A 27,559-nucleotide genomic window follows, 5' to 3' on the forward strand; every position below is an offset into this window, starting at 1 on the left:
ACCCATCGTGGACTGTCATCTCATGGTCTCACAGGGCCCACCCTCTCGCCCATATTTGTGTCCACGGCGTCAGGACATCATGGCCTCGTGCACCCCAGTTCGGTGGGGGTGCACAAGCTCCAACCTTCCCGCACCAACTGGTGGCCCAGTTCCCCTGCCCCCCCCACTGCAGGCAGCCCCTTCCCCACCAGCCCCACACCGTTCATTCCCAGTTCAGGAGGATCCCACCATCCCCTGGGCATCACCATCCCGTGACACAGCACACAGCATGACACACGTAACAGCAGGCAGCAAGTAACATGGCATGTCACATACAGGAGCATGTCACATGTAACTCGGGACACAGCATGCAGCATTCACAGCTTCGGAGTGTGGGGGGGGGGGGGGGGGGGTCAACCCCATCCCTTAGGGCTCAGTGCCGGGGGTCACCCCTCGAGCCCCTCCCCCCCTCGCAGGCAGCAGGCGGGGGAGCCGCCCCCCCTACCCCCCCAGCCCCCCCCTCCGGGCACCCCGCGTTGCGCAAAGGGCCGCCGGATCAGTGAGGGCGGATGGAGATAAATATATAATTCCTTTTTTTTTTTTTTTTTTTTCCCCTCCCGGAGCGACGCTCTGTCTAGACGCCCACGTGATGGGGCTGCGCACACGGAGCCGAAGTGGGGGGGAGGGGGGGTAGGGAGGAGGAGGGGGGGGGGGGAAGGGAAAGGAGGGAGGGGGGGGGGAGGGAAGGGAGGGGGGGGGGGAGGGAAGGGAGGGGAAAAAGAAAAAAAAAAAAAGAGAAAAAGGGGCGGGCGCGGCCGCAACGCGCACGCACCGTCGCTGCCCCCCTCCCCTCCTCCTCACCTCCCCCCCGCAAAAATAATTAAAGAAAAAAAAAAAAGGCAAAAGGGAACGACGGAGCCGCGGCGGTGCGGGTGTGTGTGTGTGTGTGTGTGTGTGTGTGTGTGCGGGGAGCGGGGGGAGGGGGGGGGGGGGGGGTGGGCTTAAAAGAAAAAGGAGGAGGAGAAGGAGGAGGAGGAAGAATAATAATCGAGAAAAGCCCGAGCGGCTGCGGGAGAGGGGTGGGGGGCGCGGGGGGGGGCCGCGGCCGCGCTTCACTCCGCGCTCCGTGTCTGTCCTTCGCAGCGGCGGAGCGGCGCGGGGACGTCGTGCGGAGCGCAGAAGGGGCTCCGCGGGGACACGCGATGCTGCTCCGCTCCGCGGGACCGCGACGAACGCGCCGGGGCCGCTCCGCACGTAGGGCCGCCGGGCTCCTTTTTTAAGCTTATTTTCGATATATATATATATCTTTTTTTTTCCCCGCAAAGCTTTTTTTTTTTTTTTTTTTTTTGTAATTATTTTTTTAACCTCTACCCCTCTTTCCCTCAATCCCCCACCTTCCCCCCACCCCCCGTCCCCCTTTCTCCCCACCCCACAACCCGCCCCGTCTCTTCGCCTCTCCTTTCTCCATTTTTCCGCCCCTCTCCCTCCCAGCCAGGCGCGTTGATGGGAGCTGCGGCCGCCGGCAGCCCCAGGACTTCCCCCGGCTCTATGCTCTCTCCGCACCCGCGCAGGGCAGCCCCCCCCTGCGCGATGCGCCGCGGAGCCGCGCTCTGAAACCGCGCCGGTTTCTCCCGTTTTCCCTTTTTCTCTCCTTCTTTTTCTAAAGGAGAGCGGCAGCCTCGGGTTTTCCTCTTCCCTCCTTCCCCTCCCCACTTTTTTTTCTTTTCACCTCGCGCGGCGCGGGCAACCCTTGGGCTGCTCGCTTCCCCTACCCAAGCAAAGTGCTGTGAAACTGCGCTGCTTTCTCCATTTTTTTTTTCCAGTCTTTTTCCTCTCAGTCAAGGAGAGCGGCACCACCGAGCTCTCCCCTTACTTCCCCGCTTTTTTTCCATTTCACCTCGCCGCGCGCGGTCGCAGCCCACCCTCCCCCCCCCCCCCCCCGCTCCCTTCCACCTCCAAGCAAAGCGTTGTAAAGCTGCGCTGATTTCTGTCACTTCTTTTTTTTTTCGCTTTATCTGTTTTTATTTTTAACGGCGAGCAGCACCCCCCCCGCCGAGCCCTTCTCCCCCCGCTTTTTCTCCTTTTCACCTCGCGCAGCGCGAGCACCCCTCACGCTGCGCACCCTCCCCCGCACACACACACGCACACTCCGCCATCAAAGCGCGGAGCCTGGCGCATGCCCCAGCCCGGCCGGGCCCCCCCCCCCGCTCGCCGCTGCCCCCCGCCTCGCCCCGGCTGCCGGCCCCTTCATGCTCGGCGCACGCCATGCCCGTGCCGTAGCCGGGGGCCCCTCCTCACGTCCCGCATGTTCAGGACCAAACGCTCGCTCCTCGTCCGACGGCTCTGGCGGAGCCGCGCACCCGGCGGCGGAGAGGAGGACGCGGGCGACGGCGGAGCGCCGGCCGAACCGCGGCCGCACTCATGCGGCGGGGGGGGTCGGGGATGCTGCCCGGCCAAACCCCCCCGCGGGGGCGGCCGGGGGGCGGCGGAGGGCGAGCTGAAGGCGCTGACCCACGCCGTGCTGAAGCGCTGCAAGGAGCGGCAGCTGGAGGGGCTGCTGCGCGCCGTCGAGTCCCGCGGGGCCGCCCGCACCCCCTGCGTGCTGCTGCCGGCCCGCGGCGAGGCGCGGCTGGGCGCTCAGCGGGACGCGCTTCCCGCGCTGCTGTGCCGGGTGTTCCGCTGGCCCGAGCTGAGGCACGGCGCGCCCCTCAAGCGGCTCCGCGGCTGCTGCCAGGCCGACGGCGCGGCGCCCACCGAGCTCGTCTGCTGCAACCCGCACCACCTCAGCCGCCTCTGCGAGCTCGGTACGGGGAGGGGGCGACGCGGGGATCGGGATGGCGGCGGTGAACGGGGGCGGGTGGGGTGGGGTGAGGATGGGGCTGGAAGTGGGGGGGGGGGGGGGAATGTGGGGGATGAGGTGGGGGTGGGGATGGAGTGTGTCCTAAGAATGGGGTTTGTGATGAGGATGGGGTATGTCCTGAGCATGGGGTTTAGTGGGGTGGAAACAGGTAGTGAAGTGGGGATGGAGGTAGAGATGGGGATGGAGCGTGTCCTAAGGATGGGGTATGTATGTCCTAGGGATGGGGTTTAATGGGGTGGGAACAGAGGTAGAGATGGGGATGGAGCGTGTCCTAGGGTTGGGTATGTCCTAAGGATGGGGTTTAAATGGGATGGGAGTGGAGGTAGTGAGGTAGGGTTGGGGATGGAGGTAGAGCTGGGTTTGGAGCTTGTACTAGGGCTGAGGTATGTATGTTTATGTCCTAGGGATGATGGGGTACATCCTAGGGATGGGGTTTACTGGGGTGGGAATGGAGGTAGTGAAGTGGGGATGGGGATGTAGGTAATGATCTGGGGATGGGGCTGGAGTATGTCCTAGGGATGAGGTATGTCCTGGGGAAGGGATCTAATAGGGAGGGAATGAAAGTATTGAAATGGGGATGGGGTCTGTTCTAGGGAGGGGGTATGTCCTGGGGATGGGGTTTAATAGGGATAGAGATAGACGTAACGAAATGGGGATGGGGAGCATGTCCTAGGGATGGCATTAAATTGGGTCTGGAGATACACACGAGGCTGGAGTATGTCCTAGGGATGGGATCTGTCCTGGGGATGGGGTTGAGTGGGGTGGGAATGGAGGTAGTGAAATAGGGATGGGGGTGGAGGTCATGGTGGGGTTGGAGTATGTCCTGGGGGGTGGGGATTGGGATGGAGGTAGTAGAGATAGGGGGTTGGGGCATGGCCTGGGGGTGGGGATGGAGGTAATGGTCTGGGAATGGGGTATGATGGTGTGGGGATGGGGAGAGGTAGTGATAAGGATGGGACTAGAGGTACTGGTGGGGCTGGTGTTTGTCCTAGGGTTGGGGATGGATGTAGTGATATGGGACTGGAGCTGTGTTACGTCCTAGGGATGGGGTATAATGGGAATGGGGATGAGGCTGGAGCACGATGGGGCTGGGGTATGGCCTGGGGATGAAGGTGGTAGTGATATGGGGATGGGGTATGGCTGGAGGGTGGGAATAAGAGGTAGTGGGATGGGGCAGGGATGAGCTATGGGCTGGAGCTGGGCTGGAGCCTGGGGATGGGTCTGGATGTTGTGATATGGGGATGGGTGAGGCTGGGATCAGGGATGGGAATGGAGTAGCAGATGGAGGTGGGGATGGGGATGGAAGCGGGGGTGAGGATGTGGGGGTAGAGATGGAACCCAATTTTTTTTGTCCCTTAGAAACCCAATCATCAATATCTCAGCCCCTTTAAAGCGTTGAGGTGTGGGGATGTGGGAAGGCAGTGGGGAAGGGGGATGCCAAGAATTTGTTCCCCTGAATAATGATAGTAGTAGTAGTGTAGGAATAATTACATTAAAAAATCTGTATCTCCAAAACTTTGAGACGTGGGAATGGGGACGCAGCCAACTTTTTCCTCAAAAAAAAAAACACCCAAAAAAACAAAAAACAGCAAAACCAAACCCAACAACATAAGAATAATAATCCTCAATCCCCCACAAAGTTGAGGATGTGAGCATGGGATTGTGGATGGAGGTGGAGATGTAGGAATGTGTTGGGAATGCAGCCAACATTTTCCCCCTAAAAAAAAAAAAAGCAATAATATCTTAATCCCCCAAACTTGTGGAGCGGGGGGGAGGGAAGTGTGTTGGAGGTGGGGATGCAACCGACTTCCTTCCCTTGAAGACCCGATAAAAATCAACAGTTCTCAGCCCCCAAAAGCTTGGGGATGTGGGAGTGGGTTTGGGGATAGTGGATTTGAGGATAGTGGAATGGTTTGGGTTGGAGGGGACAACTTTTAAGATCATCTCGTTCCAACCCTCTGCTACAGGCAGGGATGCAAACAAATAATCATCATCACCATTCTTATATTCTTACGCCCACCCCCCCCCATCCCGAATAAGAAAACAAAAAAAACTTGAGAGTGTGACAGTGGGGTAAAGTACGTGGGGAAAGAGGTGGGGGATGTATGAATGGGGAGTCAGGAGTGCAGCCAGCCCCCCCTCCTTCCCCCCTCCCCTTCTCCAACCAACCCCCCCCCCTCAATGTGGGGGATGCCTCCCCCCCACCCCCCGAACGTGTGGCAAAGCTCAGGGTTTTTTGGTATTTTTTCCACCCTTTTCCGTGCCTCCCCCCCCCATCCCATCCCATCCCCACCCCCCACCCCGGTCCCGCGCCCCCTGCAGACGCGCGGCAGCTCCGGCGCCAGCGCTGCTTTGTTTACCCGACGGCCGCCCCGTCCGTCCCGTCCCGTCCCTCCCGGCTCAGCGCTATCGCAGCGCCTATCGCCTATCGCCTCCGTTTGTTCTTTCTCATGGCACGGCTTTCATTCTGTCGGCGCTTTTCTCCTTGCAGAGTCGCCCCCTCCGCCCTACTCCAGATATCCCATGGATTTCCTCAAGCCGACGGGTGAGTGCGGCTCCTGAGATGGGGGGGAGAGGAGGGGAGAAGGGGCAAAATGGGTTTAAATGGGGGGTAAGCGGGTTGAAGGTGGGGGATAGGTGGGTGGAAAATGGGCGTAAACGAAGTGGGGGGGAATGGGGATTGAACGGGTTAGAAATGGAAATGAGTTAAAATCGGGATAAATGGGCTAAAAGTGGAGGAAAACGGGATAAAAATGGGGATAAATGGGTTAGAAGTGGAGGAAAACGGGTTAAAAGTGAAGAAAGCTGATGTGAAGTTGGTTAAAAATGGGGATAAATGGGTTGAAAGTGGAGGAAAATGGATTAAAATGGAGTAAGTAATTAAAAGCTGGTTAAAAATGGGGATAAATGGGTTGAAAGTGGAGGAAAATGGATTAAAATGGAGTAAGTAATTAAAAGCTGGTTAAAAATGGGGATAAATGGGTTAAAAGTGGAGGAAAGTGGGATAAAAATGGGGATAAACGGGTTAGAAGTGGAAGAAAATGGTTTAAAAATGCAGAAAACTAATTTGAAATCGGTTAAAATGGGGATAAATGGGTTAAAAGTGGAGGAAAATGGTTTAAAACGGAGAAAATGATTAAAAGCTGGTTAAGAATGGGGATAAATTGGTTAAAAGTGGAAAGTGAGATAAGGATGAATGGGTTAGAAGTGGACAAAAATGAGTTAAAAATGGAGAAGACTTACTAAAAGCTGGTTAAAGATGGGGAAAATGGGTTAAAAGTGGAGGAAACTGGTTGAAAACTGGAGAAAACTGATTTTAAGTTGGTTAAAAATGGGGATAAATGGGTTAAAAGTGGAGGAAAATGGGTTAAATGTGTGTGAAAACTGATTTATAACGGGTTAAAAATGGAAGAAAAAGGGTTAAAATGAGGAAATCAGAATAAAATGGAGATAAATAGGTTATAAGTGGGGAACACAGGTTAAAATTGGGGAAAATGAATTAAAAATGGGATATTGATTAAAAGTGGGAATAAGTGAGTTAAGAATGGTGGGGAAACAGTTGAAAAATGGAGATAAATGGGTTAAAAATGGAGAAAATTGATTAAAAGTGAGGATAAACAAGGTATAATGAGGGAAGTCGGATTATAAATGGGGAAGAACGATTAAAAAGAAAATGGATGAAAAACGGTCTTAAAATAGGGAAAAATGGGTTAAAAGTAGGGGAAGCTGATTAAAAATGGGAGGAAATGGGTTTAAAGTGGGGATAAGAGGGTTAAAAACGGAGGGAAACCTGCACTGCCTTTATCACCGTGGTGGCTTTGGGGCTGTGGTGGGACCTTGGCTGCCCCCCAAGCAGTGGGGTGGGAGGAATTTGGGATACGTGGTGATGGCTGCAGCTCGCAACGAGATGTGACACATGGGCTGGGGGGGAGGAGTGTGGGGCTACGGGGGTCTGATCCTGTCCTGTCTGCTTGGGAAAATGAGTAAAAGTTGTGGGGGAGCATCAGGAAAATAGTTTTTTTTGTAGCACTGTGTGGCTGTTGGGAGTTGGGGTGGCAGGGGTACCCCACATGGGGTTGGCAGTGGCAGTTCTGCATCAGCTCCAGCTTGGCAGCACGTGGGGCTGAGCAGGATGGGGGCTGGGAGTGGGGGGAGCCACAGGGAAACCCTCATCCCCATTGCCCCCACGTCTCTGTGTGCTTACAGGGGACTGGCTTGCTGCTCAGTGCCTCCGTGGTGCTGCCCCTGGGCAGAGCCATCCTAAGATGTGCTATCAGGGAGCAGCGTTGGGTTTTTGTGATGGTTCTGCCTGCAGTTTGTAGGGTTTATTGCCTTCTGTTTTTTTTTTTTTTTCCTTTTGGCCAGAAGAGCAGCTTCCCTGCAATCACTGCTCTTTGCTTCCCTGCAATCACTGTGCTGCATTTTTCGTGTCCTGGCTGCTGGAGTTGGGATGAGCCCCACGGGAGTGACTGGAATTGGCCTTTTCATTTTCGATTGTTTTCTCAGAAAATGAATGGAGGAAGCCCCAAGTGCTGCAGTGACCTGAGTCCCGTGGTCGGGTCCCCGTAGCGCTGATGGGTTTTCCTCTCTTTGAGGCCTTAGGAGAAGTGCAAAGCTACGGGGCTGCTGTTGGGTTGCAGGGTGAAAAAACACTAGGGAAAAGCGAGGGAGAATGGGAGAGAGGGTGATGGGAGGCTCAGCATCCCACACCCTGAGGTCTCCAGGGTTTGTGGTTTTGGGTCAGAGCGGTGTGATGTCACCCGGATAAGGGGATGCTTCCCCTAGAAGTGTTTGGGCTCGTTCCTTGGTGACCTTTGCTTGTCCCCATCCACGAGATGAAACTCGCTCAGCAGAGGGCTCTGCCCTCATGGGCAGAAGGGTTAATGCTGGGACCAGTCCATTAGCAGGGTTGAGCTGTCCCGTCTCCCTCCGCCAGGGCCTCGCTCTCAGCAGCCCGGCGACCTATTTATTCATTAGCAAGTGTTGACATAAGGTAGCAAAATGTGTGTAAACAGTGAAGCCACAGAGCAGGAATGTGCCATTTCGAAAGGAAAAGTGATGCGGATCGGCCAATAGGAAGTGATTAACGCTGCCAATCGGAAGCGCGGCAGCAACTGGGTTACTCACCGAAAGCCCTCTCTTTTTTTTTTCCTTTCTTTTGAAAGAAAAGCCCATTTGGCAGTTGAACTGTGACCACAGGGCACGCAGAGCTTGCCATGTGTCAGTGTAGGTGGCTGGGGCTTCCTCTGCAGCGCAGCTTGCACCTAACTGTGGGATTTTGTGCCCCAGCATCTGTCCATCCCCCACAGTGCTCCCCCTGTTCCCAGTTTTGGGTTGGTTTGGGTTTTTAGGGTTGGGTCAGGGCATGGCAGTGGGACAGTGCAGTGCTGTTGACTCGGTCTGTCTTTGGACCTTGGGTAGGAGCAGTGCCTTCTTTGGTCATTGGATATTGGATAGCCACCAGGCACTGGAAGAAGCTGCATGGTCTGTGGAGGTGGGAACATGCTCCTAGCATTTCTCCACTGTAGAATCATTGAGGTTGGAAAGACATGAGGTCAAGTCCAGCCCATTGTGCTTGCTCATAGAGTAATTGAGGCCGGAAAGACCTCCAGGGTCATCAGGTCCAACCATACTGTGATAATGGTGATGGAAACACAGAGCTCTGCATGCCCCATGTGAAACAGCGTGGGTTCTGGTGGTGGCCTTCAGTACGTTGCGGGATTAAGTGGTGATGGTTCTGAGCCTCTGTATCTTTGACTTCAGGAAAGTAGGGCTGGTGTGTTGGGAGTTGCTGGGGTAGATTCGATGTTCATACAGTTTGACTGTTGTCCATACACCTCAGCGTTGGACTAGATATCTCTCATAACCCAACCTATTTTCTTCTTCTCGATGGGTTTGCATAGAGTGAGAACTGTGTTAGATGTGAGGTGAGCAGTAGTGCCCCCAAGTAATCCAAGCTTGTGCTTTGTCCCTTCCCTATATAGGACAGGAGCTGCTGAGGGATGTTACATAGCCCTGATGGGAGCTGGGGTTTGGGTAACCTCTAGGTAGGAGCTGGTACCTTGCAGGAGCAGGAGCTGACAGCTATAAAGCAGTGCTGGAGGGATGCTATGCCTCTCCTCTTTGCATTTTGTAGAGTTTTTGGATGCTTGGAATCTGTCTTGTGAAGGACCTGTGGGCTGGTCCTGTGTGTGAACCACATCTGAAATGTGGGCAGCTGAAGTTGCCCCAGGGACACAGCTCAGGGGATCTTCTGTCTGGGTTGGAAAGGGGTTAAATAAAAGAAAAAAGCAAATTTCTTTGAAGAGCAGCAAACATTTGAAGGCATTTAGAGAGAGTATATTGTGCAGTGTTTCACAAGTAAGTCCATTTCCTGTCTCCTCTATTGTTTTCAACGTGATTAAGTGTATCCTGTTAAACTGTATATTCCTGTGAGGGCTGCGACTTCACTCCGATAAAAGGAGGTTATGCACACAGTGTTTTTTTCAATTCATTGAGATTTCAGGGGTGAAGTCTGGAAAAGTGTCTTATCGGGAGGAAGAAAGCTATCTGGGCTCTCCTGGTGCTGTCTCTTGGATTGAGATAGAGCAGTGAGCAAAGGGATGTCATCAGGGACGTCCCCCAACGAGGCCACATACTGGATGGTGTGTGTGGGCCCTTCCAACCCAATGTTTTGTGATTCGGTGGTCTTACAGGTCCTTCCCAGTTCAGCTGTTGTAGGATTCTTGGAACTGAGGAGTTGTGTGAACGTTGTGGTTCTCTTTTCTCGTCTTCATTCCCTCTAGGCATGGTGTTGCCTTGGGATTGTATCCCCCATATCTGTGACAAAAAAGCTGTAGGAGCAGGTGACCCGTGTTGGCTGTTGTCACCTAGAGCAGGGGTAGGAGATGCTTGCGTGGCTGGGGATGAGAGGGTCCAAAACCCAAGCATCGCAGCACAGGCTGAGACCATTTGAGTCCAGGGGGCAGCAATGAACCTTTTTCCTTTCAGTTCCCACTTTGGCAAGCCCAGATGGTGACTGCTTTGGTGCACAAAGCCACGATTTTGGCAGCTCCATCACAAAGGCAGCCTGATGTCCTACCCTGGTGACTCAGATGGAGAGGTGGCCGCCGGTCTGTCATTTGTCGCCGCTCTGTAATCAGCACGGGGCCAGTGATTAAGTGCTGTGCAGAGTCTTGATTGAGGTGATGAGTTAGGGTGGATGCCTCTTGATGAACTGCCGTGTCTGTGCAGCCAATTAGTAATCACTTCCTGTTGAACGCTTCGGAATGTGCACGCTGCTTGCAGCTTTGCTTGGAGCCTGCAAAGTAATGCACGTACACTGATTCCTTCTTTCCCTCTGTTACAGCAGGTTGTCCAGAGTCTGTGCCTTCCTCCACTGAAACAGGGGGAACTAATTGTCTAGCCCCTGGGGGGCTCTCAGGTAAGACATTTCTCCTTGACCTTACTCGGTTGTCATCACCTGTGTCCTGTTGGGTCCCTTGGCCAAGGGTTTTGGGGATAAGTCTTGTTGGGAAAAGTATGCTCCAAAGGAGAATTTGGTTTAATGTCACGTGCAGAGGATGTGTCAGAATGCCATGGAAAGCAGTCTGTCCCCAGAAGTTGGTGTTTCCTTTGTATTCCAGCCTCATGCCCCATTGATTTTGGTGCGAGGTGTGTCAGAAGGCTGGATGGTGTTGGCGTTGCTTTGGTTGGGTGCATGTGTTCTTCAGGCAGTGTGGTGGACCCCTGCAGAAGGAGGTGGTGTCCTTTGGCTGGCAGTGGTGGCACTGCTGTCCTGGACCTGGGACAAGAACTGTACCTGGGCAGTCTGCTCACTGGGGTTCTGGCACTCAAAACTTCATCACAGAGTGTGTTGAGTTTCTCGTTCCCCCATTTCCCACCTCCTTCAGCTTGCAGGTGCCATCACACCGTGTGTTTCTTAGGAGGGCTTCCCCAGCCCTCCTTGCTTTTTCCCAGTGTGCAGAGCTCCAAGTGCCCCATCTCCCCTCCCTCATCTGTGGTTGGACTCCGTATTGATGCTGCCAGGATTAGAGCAGTTGTGCCGAGTGTCTGCCACCGTGCACCTGCACGTCCTCACGGTGTTGGAAGGGGCTTCCTTTGTTGGGATGTGTCCCTGATTTATGATTTGTGGAGCACTGACACGCTGCATTGCCCTGAGATGGAATTCCAGAAATACGTCGGCTGCGTGCACGGCCCCGCGGTTCCTCTCTCCAGGAATGGCGTTTGGTGTGGATGTCTTTAAGCGAGCCCTGTTTGTTTTCCTTTGGGTGTAATGTATACCCCAGCTGTTATTTGAGAGGGGAGCATATTGTTTGTCCAAGGGCCCTAATGAGAATTAATCACATGGAGGGGGAGAGGGAACGGAGCAACTCGTCGTTTTTAGCATTGGGTTTTCCTTTTTTTGTGTGCGTGTGTGTGTGTGTGTGTGTGTCATCTGGCTTGAGGGGAGAAAAAAGGGTCTGGAAAAAGAAAGGAGATGGGAAGCAAAACAACACAATAAGGATGTTGTTAGATGGTTTTGTTTTGGTGGTAGTCGTTTGGTTTTTATTTTATTTTTTTTTCCTTTTTCCTCTTGAAAAATGTGACTGTTGAGGAGGGGAGGAGAGAGCTCAGTTCCACAGGATACCACATGAAATAAGCAGAGGAAGCACTCGCTTTTAGCAGGGGGCTTTCTGCAAGGGCCATCGATTGATAACATCTCGTCTGGCTGCTCTGTGCTAGAAGGAAGGAGGGAGGGGGCTTGGGCTGCAGGAAATCACCCAGTGTGCTCCCCAGGGCCGAGGGTGGCGGTTCTCCTCTGGGGTTGTGATGAACAAACCCCCAAAAGAAGTCCCCTTTCCCCCCTTTCCCATGAAGTGCAGTTTTTTTTTGTTTGTTTGTTTTTTATCCCACGTGATCGGATTTATTTTGTTTTTTAAATCAAAGGTTTCCTCCCCACCAAAGGAGCCTGGATACAGACCCTTTTATGATCACTGCTCAGTCTTTTCCCTTCACAAATGTAATTGTAGCCATTGAGCTTAATGAGGAGCTGATAGGAGGGTGGACTCACGGAGGGACACGGTTAGCTACACAGGCCATGAAACAAAGCCGAGTGCCTCCACATGAAAGAGCATTTGTTTTGCATTTGCTCTGATTTACTGGCATCTCCGCTCTGCACACAGAAGTGCAGCGCTGAAAATTCCCAACTGGAGGGACCCAGTCGAGAAAGGAAAATAAATTCTGTTTGCAGCAATTCTCTAAAGCCAAACTTACTCCTTTTTCTTTTCCTTTTTCTTCTCCCCAGCATATTTGAAGGGGATGTTTGAAGAGGGCATTAAAGAGTCATGGCACTCGTGGAGCTCTTTGGGGCAGATGTGGGTTGCAGGTTCCCTATGGAGAAGGGCATCCTCTTCTGCACTTGGAGATTCCAGAGCTTATGGCAGCCTTAAACATGGGGCTTTAATAAAAGTGATGAAACCCCATTTCTGTGGGTTTGGAAGCTGGGCCAGGAGGGATGTGGTGGAAGGAAGCAGCTTCACGGAATTGTGAGTGCAAGGGCCAAGTTGTATACAGTTGGGTTAGAGTTGGGTACTGGTTGAGTATCAAGCAGGGTATCAAGCTGGGGAGAAGCTAGGTAGAGATGGGGTACTGAGTTGGGTAAAGGTTGGGTGCTGAGTTGGATACCAGTTGAGAAGAAGCTGAGTACTGATTGGATACCAAGTTGGGACCAGTTGGGTACCAGTAGAGTGGAAGTTGGGTACCACATGGGCACTGTGTTAGGTACCAAGGTAGGTGCCAGTTGCATACAAAGTTGGGTGTCATTTGAGTACTGCTGGGTACCAGTTGGGTTCCAGTTGGTTACCAGTGACAGGCAGCAGATGAGTGGCCACGTGCAGAACCACAGAGGGATGGGTGGAATGCTCGGGGTGCCCTCCTATGAGGTGGAGTTGTGTTTTCATGTTGTCAGTAGCAGTATGGAAGGGGACAGAGTGCGCGGGGTGGGGACAAAGGGAGGGGACGTGGCCACATGATGCCTCCGTGACCTAGTTGGCTTCTGTTGTAAATAGGGGGGGGGGGGTGGGGGGAAGAAAGAGGAAAAAAAAAGATGGGATGATGTTTGTTCCAGTGGTCAGAACCAGAGCAGAAAACCCACGGAGCATACGTGCAATATGACTGCGCATTGTGCAGCATCAGTGTACCCACGTACCCTCATGTTGTCCCACGGCACAACCCTGTCTCTCCCACTCTCCAGCCCTTGTCTCCTGTTGCTCTGCCTTTTATGGGATTTCCCTCTCCTTTTTTCTTCTTATTTTTATGGGTAGTTCTTGTGTCGCCCACCAGGATGGTTGTTCTAGATGGTCTTTAGGATCCCTTCCAAACCAAAGCCTTTCTAGGTGCTCCCAGCTTTGTCTCGTCGACATGGAGAGAAAATATCCCATTGGGGATAAAAATAATCCCTGCAAATAGAAGACAGAGGGTAGCTCTTCCTGGATTTGGAGCTCGCTCCCAGCAGATGAGCTTGCTTAATGCTCTGCTTCCAAACAGAGCAGCACATGGGGCTGGCTCTGGGGGATGAGATGAGCACAACCCCCACAGCAGCCCCAATCCCAGTGAGGGGGTCCCAGAGCAGGGGTGGGATCTCGATGGGATGTTGGAGGAGGTGGGGAAGGCCCTGTGAGGCTGGAAGCAGGGAGAGGACCTCGCGTGGTCCGGTGGTGCGTTCCCTTCAGATCTGCTCCTCCTTGGCTGCACGCAACGGGAGTGACATTTCATTATGGGATGGCGGGCAGGCCTGGAATGTTGCACTATGCCTCTGATCCCCGCTGGTATCTGCTCTTAGGGAGCAGCACCTTGCTCAGACCCGCAGTTTTCCGCCAGCAGTCCCGTGTGGCTCCCGTCCCCCCTTCCACCTCCCCCATTGCAGGGTTTGTAGCCTCCTGTGAAATGCCTTTATTTACAAACGGGCATCCTATTATAATCTGAAACTGAGACATCTTCCTGTGCAGCTCAGGTTGTATATTTGTCCCAGAAATAAACAATTGCTGGGGAAATTTTTTAATTATTATATATATATATTTTTTTAGGTCACTTATTCTTTATTTATTCGTGAGCTGAACGTCCTCCTTTTACATTTCTTTTTTCATTATTTTGTTTTGTTTTATTCTGTTTTTTGTCGCATCCGACGCTGCACAAAGCTGCACCCTTTCTTTCCTCCCGAGCCTCCCTGGCACAGCTTGGCCCCATGCTGCAGGGCGGAGGTTATCAGGGGTTAATGCAGGATGACAGTGCTGGAGCCAGCACACTGCAGGCTGCCTGCCAGGCGAGGAGCCTCGGGCTGCTCAGCATCAGCTGACCACGGCACCGCCGGCCTGGCACCGACTGCTCCTCGCCTCCGGGGGGGTTGGATCTATGGGGCACTTCAGCTTGTGTGATCTCAAAGGCCATCAGCACCCGTTGGGTGCTGGGTTTGAGCTGTCCTGGAGAAAGGGGGTTGTTGGGGACCAGTGGGTGTGGTGGGAGTGGGTCAGCAGTTGGACTTGGGGGATCTTGGAGGAGTTTTCCAACTGGAATGATGGGGTGGTTCTGTTCAGGGGATGTGGTCAGTGGGCGTGGTGGTGGCTTGGGGGTCTTCGGAGGTCTTTTTCCACTCTTCATTGTCTCTGTGACTGTATGAGTGGGCATGATGGTGATGAGTTGGCTGTTGGACTTCTTGGAAGTCCCCTCCAGCCTTAGTGGTTCTGTGACCCTCTGAATGCATCTGGTAGGGGTGGATCGGCAGTTGTGCTTGATGGCCTTGGAGGTCTTTCTTGGCCTTAGTGATTAGGATGCTTCTTAAGTTGTTCTCCCAGGATGGGTTGAAATCCAAAGGATGACAGTGTCACCCCATCCCACTTCCGAATTACATGATGGCATGGTGGCAGTCAGCAGTAAAATGCAGGAGGAGTCCCACTGTGAGCTGTGTTACAGACCCTTACCTTGTTTGCTGTCGCTGCACCGAAGGGATTTAGGTTTTTGGGGTGTTTCCCAGTCCCCCACGGTAACTGTGTGGTGGTGATGAGTTGGTGGTTAGACTTGGTCATCCCAGAAGTCTTTCCAACCTCAGTGATTCTGTGAGTGGGGATGGGTTGACAGTTGGACTTGTTGGTCCTAGTGGTGTTTTCCAGCCTTAATAATTCTGCGATTCCGTGTGGCTTTGGGGCTGTTTTCTCCTGCAATCTGTAGCTTCTGGTGGGAGGAAGGAGGGTACAAAAGTGGACTTAGAAGCAAGGAGCTGGGGAGGGGTGTGTGCCTGCACTGGCAAGCAACCCAAACCACTGTCTGCTTGCAAAATAAAATGTCCCAATGAGCGACGGAAACCCGATCGTTGGGGACATTGAAACCGAGACAGGACACAAACACTCGTACGGGGCCGGAGCCATTCCATCCCCTCTGTCTGCGTGCAGGTATCAGTTGCACTATGGGAACAGTGACATTAACCCCACACACCGACCCGCCACGGGTCACAGCTCCAGCCCTGTGAGCACGGTGCTGGGGTGTGCATGGCAAATACGGGGCCATGGGGTCGCATCGGGGACCACGAACCCCTTTTTTGGCACAGGGCAGACATGGGGAGCCAGACGCCGTGCGGTGCCAGCCCACGGCAGATTGAATGACCCACGCTGCAGCCTGGCCGCCCGCCCACTGTCACAAAGGAGCTTCCTTCCCAGTTTATTTTCAGCACCGGGATATTATTAACCGCTGAGGCATGGTCTCCGTTTTAGTGTCGGCGTGCAAAAAAAAAAGATACCCACTTTGCGTGTGCAGCCTTCTTGTCCAGATCCCATTGTTTTGTCCCCAAACGGCTGCTGTGTGCACTTTAGGAATAGGGTGGCACTGGGAATACCCCCCGACTTGCCCTTAACTCTCCCGTTGCTTTTTTGCTTCTGTTTTCACTGTTCTTTTGGGTCGCCGTTGAAATGCGTGATGATAACTTTCACCCTGTTAACGAACAGGAAACATTGGGACAGGACAGGAAATTACATCAGGCTCTAGGTGGAAAGAGCCAAGAAGTGGGAAGAGAAAAAAAAGGGAAGGCAAGAAAACAGCGTTATTAGCAAAGAGAAGTGCCAAGGAGGAGGAGAAAGGAGATGTGAGCAGAGAAGGAGGGACACGGCCCTGCGGAGCCCAGCTTGCTGCCGGAGCACTCTTGTTTTATTTTCATTCTGTTGAAAAATATTTTACTAGCGGGGTCACCTCTGCCCGAGCGCTCCTCCTTGGTGCTCTGAGGGATCATTTCATGGCTGCTCTCAGCTTCCTTCCCCAAACGGTGAGGCCGGGGAAGCGCTTGGCTCGGAGGCGCGTTTTGGTTTGGCTGCTCAGCTCTCCGAACTGGTCCCCACCCAGTGTCATTATCTTGGTTTTAACTTGCAAAAACTAGAAAAAAAATAGAGCGGGAGCAGCTCGGTAAGAGCTGGCTCAGCCCTTCTCTACCCTTCTAACCTCACTGCTTAGGATCTGTCACAGCTCCGGGTCCCAAAGTTGGGTCCGTGGGGTTGGAGGATGTTGGGGTGAATCTGGGGATGGAGGTGAGCTCCGTCCCTTGTGCCTCTCTCAGTTTACAGAAACTGCTGTTCATTTTTCCTCATTTTCTCCTCAGTGTGTCTTCTGCTTTCCCATCCTCAGCATCCCATCGCTGTCCCAGCTCATGAGCACCCACAGCCACCTTGGAGATGGAGTGGGAAAGCCTCCATCCCTGCAGGTGTTTGAGAACTGTGGAGATGCGGCTCTTGGGGACATGGACGGTGGTCACAGTGGGGCTGGGGTTGGGTTTAGGAATCCTGAAGGCCTTTTCCAACCTTCATGATTCTGTGACTGTGACTTGCACCGACTTCCTAGGGTGAAGCACAACCCTCCACGATTTTCCAAGACGTTCCCTTTGCGCCAGGCAGGTGGGAAGGCAGATTATTTCTGCCTGAAACAAAATGGCTCGGGCTCTTGGGCCATTGGAGCGTCGTTGCAAGTACATCCGAGGATGTGTACATAATAAGAGAGCCAGAGCTGATGAATAGTAATTTTCTTTTTGAATAGGTTCTGTCTGTAGGGATGCCAGCCTGATTCAGTGAGCGCCGGCTCGCAGCGGTGTGCCTTGCAGCCACGTGGCTCCGTGGGACAGAGCTGCATATCCCGTCCCATCCCCTCAATCCCAAACCTCACAGATCCCCATTTTTAAGGCTCAGAGACGTCAGTGTGGGGTGGGGAGGGAAAAGTCTGAGCACCTTTTTCTTTTAGAGCCAGGGGAGTTGGCTCTTGCTCCGTTGACTTGCGCTGACGAAACCAATTCGGGATGCTACAAATTCCTGGGTTGTGCCACTGCTGGGAAGGTCCTGGTTGCTGCATAGGGAAGCTCCGTAGGCCGCGGAGCCCTGTGGGGTTGCTGCACTCTCAGTTTGCAGGGCAGAGGACTGAGTAACCCCATAAAGCCGTGCTGGGAGCAGGAATCGGATAGCAGCAGTTTTATTTGGAAAAGGAGCGGGGAGCTGAGGTTACATCACTGCGTTTGAAGCGATGGGTTGGTTTTCTTTGGAAGCGGGGCCGAGACGCTGGAGCTCACGAGAAGGAACAAACCCATAAATCTTCACGCCCCGAGCCCCGCGGGTTCGCTGCACTTTGTCACAGCCCCATGAGAGCCGGAGTGGAAAACGTGTCGCCATGTCACTGCTGTCACCTGCGGCTTGTGGGGCGGGAGGAGCAGGATTCGGGGCTGACGGTGCGTGGGATGTGGGGACGGGTGGCCCCAGTGCCACTGGGCAGAGCCACCTCTAGCAGATGCTGAGGTTCTTCACGTGGAAGCAGGCCTCGGGGGGCTCCGTGCCGCTCTGTCCGTCTCCATGCCCCGGCCCCATTGAGCGCCGGGGCCGTGCCACGTGCTCCAAGGAGCGGCCGTGATTAGATTACGGAGGCAGACAGCAGTAATGATTAACTCGCTCCGTCTGCGCGCTGTCTCCAGTCTGGCGCGGGGTGCTTTTCCCCCTCACAGGGCCCTGGCCCCGCGGCGGCGATGAGGCTGTAAAGCCAGCCAGGAGGAATGAAGTGTGTGTGTGGGGGGGGGAGAGGGCCGCTCTGCAGCGGATCCGGGAATGGAATTTATTGGCAGGAATGCAGTAAATGCTCCAAATGCCAGCCCCGCTCCACCGTTTTTCATAATGGTTACGCAGCGGGGCCGGCGGGGGCACGGCGGCCTGAAAAGGACTTTTGTTCCGCGTTTCCACGTTTTGCAAAAGCCTCTCCCTGCCCTCGAGGAAGGAACGCGGCGCGGGGTGGGTGGTGGGCTTCTTACACGTTGATTTATTTATTTAATTGTATTACTATTTTTTAAGGGAAAGGTCTGTTCTCACAATAACTTTGGGGAGAGCTGCAGGTCAGCGTGCTGCGGGGAGGGGGATATTTTTCCGTGCCACGTGTGTGTGTGTGTGTGTGGAATGCACTCAGGAACGGATCCCAGCACACGTCTGGGTGTTGGGTATCCGTGTGGAAATAGTGCCCTGCTCTACCCCAGGTTTAGGACGGCCTTCATAACCCTCCTGCGTAGCTCTTGTGTTGTCAGTGCAGGGATTGGGTGTGGGCAGCCCCCGTGCCCCCATGCTCCAGGGCATGGCTGGGACCCACGCTGTGCGTCAGGCTTGGGTCAGTGGTGATGGGTTGGGGTCGGGCGGGGTGATCTTAGTGGTCCTTTCCAACCTGAATGATTGTGTGGTCTGGGATTGCTGGGGGCTGCGTTGGGGAGGGCTGTGAAAGCTACGGCTTTGGGGGCTGCCATTTATTCCTGTGCTGGTAGGGTGATGGGCAGGGTGCTGTCACCGGGGCGGGAGTTTTGGCAGGCTCGGGGCTGGTTTACCTAGTTGGAAGCCAGGTGCTCTTTGTGTGCTGGTTTCTCCTTTCTCTGAAGGTCTCTGGGTTGGGTTGAGGTGCAGAAGGGGTGTGCCCTGCTGGATCCAGGCGGGGAGGTGTGGGCTCACAGGCAGGATCTGGGGCCAGCAGTACCCCCCAGCGGTTGGTGTTGAAGGAACGTGGAGATGTGGCACTTGGGGACGTGATCAGCAAGCATGGAGGGGTGGGTTGGGGTTAGGCTGGGGGGTCTTGGATGTGTTCTCCAGCCCTGATGATGCTGTGGTTCTTTTTAGGGTCATGGCAGTGGGCATGGTGGTGGGAGTGGGTTGGGGTTGGGCTGGGGGATCTTGGAGATCTTCTCCTGCTTCAGTGGTTCTGCGATTCTGGGATCACTGGGGTTTGCTGAAATTTCCTGAATTGGCATTTAAAACGGGATCACACCTGCTTGTATGGAACACACTGCCAGAGCATCCCAGAGCCCTCGGGATGCAGTAGAACATGTGTGGTGGGACTTGGGAGGGGGTTGCATTAGGGTGGAGTACATCTCTTTTTTCTTTTTACTTAAGCTCCCTTGGACAATTCTTCCTATCCCAGGGCATGTCTTTGTCCCCATGGGGGGTGGGGGGGAACCTCCTCCTTCCCACCCCATCGAGGCAGGGCTTGGTGCAAGGCATAGGGGGAGGAGGGATTCCCATTCTGCTGCTTTGAGAAAAAGGAGCAAAGTTTCCCACACCTTTGAGGGGTGCAGCAGGAGAGGCAGATAAAGAAGGTTCTTTAAATTAAAACTTCAAAAATAATTAGGCTGACTGTATACTAAACAACAGCAAAGAGGCCCATTTACTGTAAATATTATGAATGGATTTGGCTGCCTTCTCCATCCCCGCCCTTCCTCTAAGGCTTTTCTCTGAGCTGAGTCGAAATTCGGCCTTCAGACAGCACACTACTCTGTAATTTGCATGGCTGATGAGGCCCCGAGCCTGGTGCAGAGGAAGCTGGAGTCAGCTGGCTCCTCTCTAACCGCTGCAGACAGCAGACGGGCGCTTCTGGGGTGTGCATGGGGATTTTTTTCCCCTTGTGCTGCAGCAGGCTCAGCCCAGTGGCTTGGAAAGAAAATGGGCACAAAGAAGGGTTCTTCTCTTCTCGGGTAATTTTTAGCCATGGTAATTGATTAATCACCGTAATTAGACAGTAGCAGTGACTAATAGGATGTTTGTGAATCAGATTTCTGGGTTGGTGGACTCCATGAACCCAGCAGCTTCACTCGTGTTCTTTCTTTGCTGTCCCATTAGTGTGCATTGCAGGGTTCGGTTTCTTCCTTCTGTGTGTGAATTAAGTCCCACTGTTCAGGGCCAGGTTCCAGGAGGGGGGCGGCCCACGGTGCCCCCACGCTGGGCTGGAAGCCATAGGAGATGCCCTCAGGGGTCCCATGCTTTCATCTTTCGACCTGCTTTCATGAGGAGGTTTTTCAGTCCTGGTGAAGGTGATGAGATTTCTTGCTCGGGTCCCTATGGCATGCGTGGATGTGGAGTCCCCGTGGGATGCAGAGCAGAACGCTCCCACTGCTAAAGGAGTCCAAACCAAAGCCCTGGTTGGGAACACTGGGGGCAACCATTAAAGCAGTTGGGTGGGCAGCTCTCTAATAAATAAATAATAAAACAAAACCCATCTTAAGGTTCTTTAGCTGGAGTGGTTGCTGTATAGATTGGGTAATAAGAACTGCCTAATTAGTCAGAGACACAAATGTAAGGTCTAGCCTGTCAATCCACAGATTAAGGGCTCCCTAAGCACATACTGACACGATGGGCTGGAATGGCTCCTAGGGGGATGTGAGGGTCTACAGTGTCAATAATCCGCAGATTAAGGGCTCCCAAAGCATGTGTTGGTCTGACTGAGTGTCATGATGTTTCGGGGCCTCAGCGTGGTCCCTTGGGTGGGAGCATTCCTGGGGCTTTATTGCTGTGGAGTGGAACACGTGGCCATCTCTCAGTTTGCCTTACAGAAACCATGCTGGGGAGATGAGATAGAAGGGGATTGGGGTAAACCTTCCCTTGGGCAGTGTCTGCCCAGAAGCTCCAGGAAAGACACAGACACCCCTTTTCTGCAGTAGCGTGCCCTTTAATTTGTATTTCTCTTCGCTTTTGCAAGGCGTACCTGGAAATCTGTCTTCGAAGGACTTTTCTAGACTTCTTTTTCTTTCTTTTTCATTCTTTCTTTTTTTTGTTCCCCCCACCCAAAGTCCTCGTGAACGACCTGAGAGATTAGGAGGCAAGGGATATTACCCGTTTCCCTTAGCTTTGACTAGCTCTGGGTTTGTTCAGTGCTCTCCTTGATTCAGTTCTTGGTGGCTTCTTGAAGAAGAGCTCAGCCAAATTCATGTCTTCTCCACCCCTACTGTCTCTGTTAGGTGTCCCCATCCCTTCCATCTTGGTGAGCAGCAGAAGATAGGGGGACAGCCCAGCCCCCCATCTCCCCAGTGCCACTCGAGGTCAGGCAGGAGGGATTACTGGGCACAGTGTGCTGAGCTCTCTTTCAGCCTCAGCCCTGGCCAGACGACACGTTGTGCTGACACCAGCCCAGCCCTTTTTTGTCTTAAGCTCAGATGCCCTCCGCACGTACTGACATAAAGGAGGAGGAACCTTTGCTTCACCTGGTCTCAGCACTCAGTGCACGTGTTAATTTATCTGCTGCTGTTTGTTCCCTCTGCCATACTGGTCGTGGGTCTGGGGTCACCACCTACGTATTCCTATTGGGTTTATGGTCATGGGTTTGGAGCCACCGCTGTGAGTGGGCTGGGTGAGGGTACCCCAAAAAGGGTAACCCTTTGTTCCCGTGTCAGGGCTGGTGTTGGGTGGGAAATGCCAGCCCAGGCATCCAGGAGGAATGCAGGACAGGAGGGGGTGTGGTGTCAGGAAGAGCATGGGAAGACCCTTCAGGGCGCAGCTCTTCAGCCACGTCAATCTCTGCAGTTCAGACACTTCTGCAGTTGGGTAATGTAATTAACATCACTGGGAAAAGACCCAATTAGGGGCATTTAAAGGCCTAATCAGGAGCAGTGGTATTCCCAATTCCAGATAGCAGAGACGATGATGCAGATAGCTCCTGACTGGATCAGATGTGAGCAGTAGGGCGGGCCCAGGGCGCAGTGTGTGCTCCCCTCGCTGTTTTCATTAGAAGTCGCTTGATTACAGGAAAACCTTTAGCTGTGTCAAAACAAAACAGAGCAAAACAAAAGATCCCCTTCCCACCTCCCCCCTGCTGGTGTTGGTGAACTTGGCACCGGGACAAGGCTGAGAGCTGGAAACCTACGGAGGCTTTGCCTTGGGGCTGCAAAAGTTGCTTTAAATTCCACCTAAATTCCCTCTTCTGAAATGAGCTAAGGAGTCTCAGTTCTTCCTCAGTGAAAAGGAACTTTTTTTTTTCCTCCTGCCCTCATTTTCCATTATTTATTTCTTCTTTACAATAAGTTTGCACAATGGCCTTGATGGGGCCCCCAGGCAGCTGTCATGCAACCATAGAAAATAATAATAAACCACCGATAGCAGCGAATGGAGGGGCACTTAATAATGAAAGAAGGGCATGCATGTTTCCAGCAGCATTGTTTGCTGGGATATGGGAGTGCTTGGAGCTCACTGGGACTCCTCCAGACATTTAGCTTCGAAGGGATGTGTGTGCTCCCAGGAGCTTGTAAAAACCGTGGTTTTAACTCAAAACAAGAATCCTAAAGAGCTGCTCAGCCTTTGGTGTCCTGGCTCTGCAGCAGCCCTGGTGGCCTGTGGGAGATGTGGCCACAAATTTCCCAGGATTTGGATTCTTTGTGCCACAGATTTTCCAGCATACTTTTATTTTTTTACTCAACAGATCTCACAGGATTTGGGGTTTTGTACTGAAAAGTTGCAAGGATTTTTTTTTCCTCCCCACAGATTTGCCAGAGGTTGTATTTTTATGTTGGTTTGCAGTAGGGTTCACTGCTGAGATACGAGGCCTATTCTCTGCCGTGCCATTGATTTTCTTGTGGTAGGTGGCATGGGATCATGAGATGAAGATTGTGCATTTGAATCATAGAATCACTGAGGTTGGAGAAGACCTGGGGTCATCAAATGCAGCTGTCAGCCCAGCCCCACCGTGCCCACTCACAGAATCATAGAATGAAGGATAGAAAAGACCTCTTAAGATCAAGTCCAACCACGGGCTCTCCCCAGCATGCCCACTCATAGAGTCACGGAATTATTTAAGATTGGAGAAGACCTTGAAGGTGATCGAGTCCAACCATCAGCCAATCACAACCATACCCCAGTGATAAGAGAAACATAAAGCTTGCAGAAGACTAAGGTCATGGTTTTTATTGTTGACCCATCACCACCATGCCCACCTACAGGATCATGAAGGTTGGAAAAGACCTCCAAGATCCCCAAATCCAACCTCAGCCCGTGCCCACTGACCATGTCCCCTCGTGCTGCATCTCCACAGTTCTTGACCACTTCCAGGGCCATTCCCACACCTCTCTGTACCCATGGCCACTGCTACAGAGCAGAGAGAACCTTTCGGAGAACAAATGTCCATCAGCAGCATCGCTGCGTCACTTTTTCCTTCTTTCTTACGAGCTCCTCTCCTGCCCTGGTGACGCCATTGGCTTTTCCCATTCATTCATTCACTGGGAAGCACCGGTGCCAAAAAAAAAAAAAAAAGAAGGGGGGGGAACAGGGAGGTCCCAGTGGAGGTGAGAAGCAGCACTGGTGGGGCTGGCAGAGGGCCTGGCCCAGTGTGATTCCCATGGCTGTTGGAGCAGACACTCATCCAGCAGCAGAGCCCGTGGGTGGAAGGCACGGTGCCGTATTTACACCGCGCGTTCCAGGATCCCGGATTACCTAAGCCTTGTCCGTGAGGTCTGCTCACCCCATGCCATTGAAAACCCGAGTGGGATTCATTCATGAGCTCCAGCCCTCCACAGAGCTCTGTTCATTCATCGCCAGGGCGGTTGGCTTCTGCTTTTTTTTTTTTTTTTTTTAATGCAATTAAATACCTCTTTGTACATTGGGCTGAGCTGCTCGTTAAGGGGTCTTCTCAAACGCAAGCACAAACAGGGGGTGAAAAAGGCCTTTCTCCCCACACACCCCCTCCCTCCCACGCACACCCCCCTCCTCCTGAAAGGGGTGCTTTTATGTTAAAGAAAATAAACAGGGATTTTAGTGGGGTCCAACAGCTGCTGCAAAATTCCCTCCGCTGCTGTAGAGCAGAATGCGTGCGAGCCGAGCTGCAGGCACTGGTGGCTGCACTGACTGCAGGGGGTGATGGGGATGGAGGGATGGCTTGGTTGTCTGCTGGGTGGGGGCTGGATGTTTATATTCCTTCATTTTTACAACCTGGCTTTGCTTTCCCGGCTCTTTAAGCAAACAGAGAGTTAAAAACATCTTAAAATAGCAAAAATAAGATAAAATAAAAACGAAACCCATGGGGAGGGTGAGGAAAGAGGGTTCTGGGGGGGAACACAGCAGTGCTTGCATCATTCCCATGTTGCTTTGATTTCTTTGGGGGGGGGCTGGATGTGTTTCTGAGTGCACACTCCCCCAGGACACCGTCCTTTTGGGGCCCTGAGCTCCTCCAGTGACAGCAGAACGCTGCTCCTCACTGGCACTGCAGTGAGGAAATGAGCCGTGCAGTGCTGGAGCTGCTTTTTTGTGATCGTCTGTTTTCTTTTTTTTTTCTGGCTTTGTTTCTGATTAAAAAAATGCCTGTGATGTGGGAGCAGCGAGAAGTGTAGGAGAAAGACACAGAAAATACTGAAACTAGTGCTGTTAAGGCTCGAGGTGGGGTGCAGGGGTGTGGGAGTCGGTGCTGCTGGGTCACCCCCATGCATTCCTGCAGTCTGATTGGGTTTTGGTATTTTTTTAAGTGCAATTATAGAGACGAATGGTTCCCAGGTCCCAACACGCCTGCAAGGGCTGGGAAGGATAACAGAGCAGCACCGGATGCGAACAGTGCTTTAAGGAAAGGGGTTTGGTGCTACTCAGCACCCCTGGCCTCTTCTCCCCCATGTTGTAATCCCACTCCAGAGAATGGAGTGGAGATAAGAGCAAAGGGAACAAAGTTTGGGGTGGCTTTTGTGGCCTTTGTTGCCATTTTTCTTAACAGCACACAGCTTCTGGCCTCTGCCCCACTGCCATCCACTAGGCCTTGGCCTGGCCTTCCATCACCCGGCCCTATGAAAGGAGCTGAGCCCTGGGGTGGTGTCCCTTGCACTGTTCTTAGAAGTACATCTCATTTTATGACGGTGGCTACGCGCAGTGGGTGGTGATTTGTTCATGGGGATGTGTCGTAGGGTGTTCGGGAGCACCTGTGGTAGTCTTGGTGATCATAAAATCACAGGGTGGTGGAAACACAGAATGGGGACCTTAAGAGACACAGAACTTGTAGAATGGTTGGGTTGGAAGGGACCTGGAAGATCACAGAACCATAGAATGGTTGGGTTGGAAGGGACCTGGAAGATCACAGAACCACAGAATGGTTGGGTTGGAAGGGACCTGGAAGATCACAGAACCATAGAATGGTTGGGTTGGAAGGGACCTGGAAGATCACAGAACCATAGAATGGTTGGGTTGGAAGGGACATGAGAGATCATGGATTGATTGGGTTGGGTTGGAAGGGACCTTGAAGACCTAAATTGCATCCCCTTGCCATGAGTAGTGCTTTCTATCCTACCTATCTCTCACCAGACCAGATTGTCCAGGGCCCCGTCCAGCCTGGCCGTGGGCAGCTCCAGGGTGCTGAGGGTGTCAGGCAAGATGTTGTATTGCTTTTGAATCGCAGTGCCTCCACCGTCCTCAAATTTCTCCTACCTTTTTGTCTCCCCCTGTAGATTCCCAAGTTTTTCAGGAGTCAGGGGATCACTCACACTGGTGTGTGGTGGCATACTGGGAAGAGAAGACGCGCGTGGGTCGGCTGTACTCTGTCCAAGAGCCCTCCCTGGATATCTTCTATGATCTACCTCAGGGGAACGGCTTCTGCCTCGGGCAGCTCAACTCGGACAACAGAAGCCAGCTGGTGCAGAAGGTGCGCAGCAAGATCGGGTACGGCATCCAGCTCACCAAGGAGGTGGACGGCGTGTGGGTCTACAACCGCAGCAACTACCCCATCTTCATCAAGTCGGCCACACTGGACAACCCCGACTCCAGGACGTTGCTGGTGCACAAAGTGTTCCCGGGTTTTTCCATCAAGGCTTTTGATTACGAGAAGGCGTACAGCCTGCAGAGGCCAAACGACCACGAGTTCATGCAGCAGCCATGGACTGGATTTACCGTGCAGATCAGCTTTGTGAAGGGCTGGGGCCATTGCTACACCAGGCAGTTCATCAGCAGCTGCCCGTGCTGGTTGGAGGTTATTTTCAATAACCGATGATGCGAGATGGAGTGGACTCATGACATTTATACTACTTTGCTGCTATTACTTCCTTCTGAGTGCTTGCTTTTCATGCAACTTCTTTGTTTTTGTTTTGTTAGTTGTTTTTTTTTTCCCTCCCATCTTGAGAAATAGCTTATGGAAAGATTTTCGCCCAAGTATTTTGATAAAGAGATCTATTTTTTAGAAGTGCAAACGACCAATAGGTCAAGAGAAGGGCGTGCAGGGCGGAGGGCGGATCGCATGATAATCACTTCCCACTTCCCAAAGGATTATCCTGTGTGATGGATGGGTTGGGAGCCACTCGCTCTTGGGTAGCATGATGGGATCCCAATATTTTTCATGCACCCCAGTCCCAAAGCTGGTGGCACCCAACTGATACCCCTCCCCACAGTGCTAACCCAACGTAGCCCCACCAGTGGTGCACGGGCTTCCCACCAGGTCTTACCCCACCCAGTTTCTGCCATTGCAGTTTGTCATTGGGTCATTGCTGTTGGGTTCACATCTCATGCCCATGTCCATCCTGTCCATCCGCCCATCTTTCCACAGCGTTTTTTATCATCGTGCATAAACACAAGAGCAGAGAACAGCAACGAAGGAGCCGTGCACGGCCCGTGCTTGGCAACTCTAGATGAGGTGTGACACAAGACCAGGAAAAAAAAAACAAAGAAAAAAAGAACAACACAAAGCAAAACAAAAACAAAATGAAAAATGGGGAAATAAGGCGTCCAGGATGGTTGGTCTGTTGGAGCCTGTTGGATCAGGTTATCCCAGTACCATCATCCGGAGGCGTCACTTTGCTTTCATTTCTTCTTGAATTCATACTCACGTATGATACTTTTACACTGTTCTTAGCTCAATGAGCATGTTTAGACCTTAACATAAGCTATTTTTCTAAATACAAAGGTTTAAATGAACAAGAGAGCATTCTCATCGGAACTTTGGCATCGTAGTGCTTTGGAAAGAAAACACACAAAAAAAAATAAAAAAAAAGGACTCCTTAAAAAAACCTGAGATTTATGAAAGAAAAAAAATGTATTTTATGTTATATATAAATATATTATTACTTGTAAATACAAAGACTTTTATAAGCATCATTATTTATGTATTGTGCAATGTGTATAAACAAGAAAAATAAGAAAAGATGCACTTTGCTTTAATATAAATGCAAATAACAAATGCCAAATTTAAAAAAAAAGAAACCAACAAAACAACAACAACAAAAAGACACAAAATCGGTGTTGTTTTCTATGGGTGTTCTCATCCAGATGAATGTTTTTTTTTTTCTAAAGGAGTTAATGTTCCGTGAAAAACAATAAAAACGTACACTTGACCCTCAGTGAGGAGTGGCTTTGTTAGAGGTGGGGAGGAGCAGCAGGAGGGGTATTCCTGCTGCTTGTCACTTCAGGTCGAGCTGATTCCTGCGGCAGCAGCCCACTGTTACTCCTGTACCTGGCCCTGAGATAGGATGGCTCTCAC

The 27,559-nt window shown here is 52.4% G+C and overlaps 1 protein-coding gene across 2 annotated transcripts; it reads left to right on the plus strand.

The window, feature by feature from the left end:
• Window positions 1–2,037: 2,037 nt before the first annotated feature.
• Window positions 2,038–26,659, plus strand: SMAD7 (SMAD family member 7). Of its 2 annotated transcripts, none has more exons than XM_065745253.1 (4): window positions 2,038–2,783; window positions 5,331–5,384; window positions 10,188–10,262; window positions 25,542–26,659. In XM_065745253.1, exons 1-4 carry the CDS (start codon window positions 2,156–2,158, stop codon window positions 26,078–26,080), a joined length of 1,296 nt encoding a protein of 431 aa, XP_065601325.1. In that variant the 5' UTR covers window positions 2,038–2,155; the 3' UTR covers window positions 26,081–26,659. The 2 variants fall into 2 exon arrangements, with proteins under 2 accessions (XP_065601325.1, XP_065601326.1); XM_065745254.1 differs by having other exon boundaries at window positions 10,191–10,262.
• The last annotated feature ends 900 nt before the right edge of the window (window positions 26,660–27,559 follow it).

Source organism: Cyrtonyx montezumae, unplaced genomic scaffold (assembly GCF_038088225.1).
Source record: "Cyrtonyx montezumae isolate F1298 unplaced genomic scaffold, pur_monq_1.0 scaffold_34, whole genome shotgun sequence".
Classification (NCBI taxonomy): domain Eukaryota; kingdom Metazoa; phylum Chordata; class Aves; order Galliformes; family Odontophoridae; genus Cyrtonyx; species Cyrtonyx montezumae.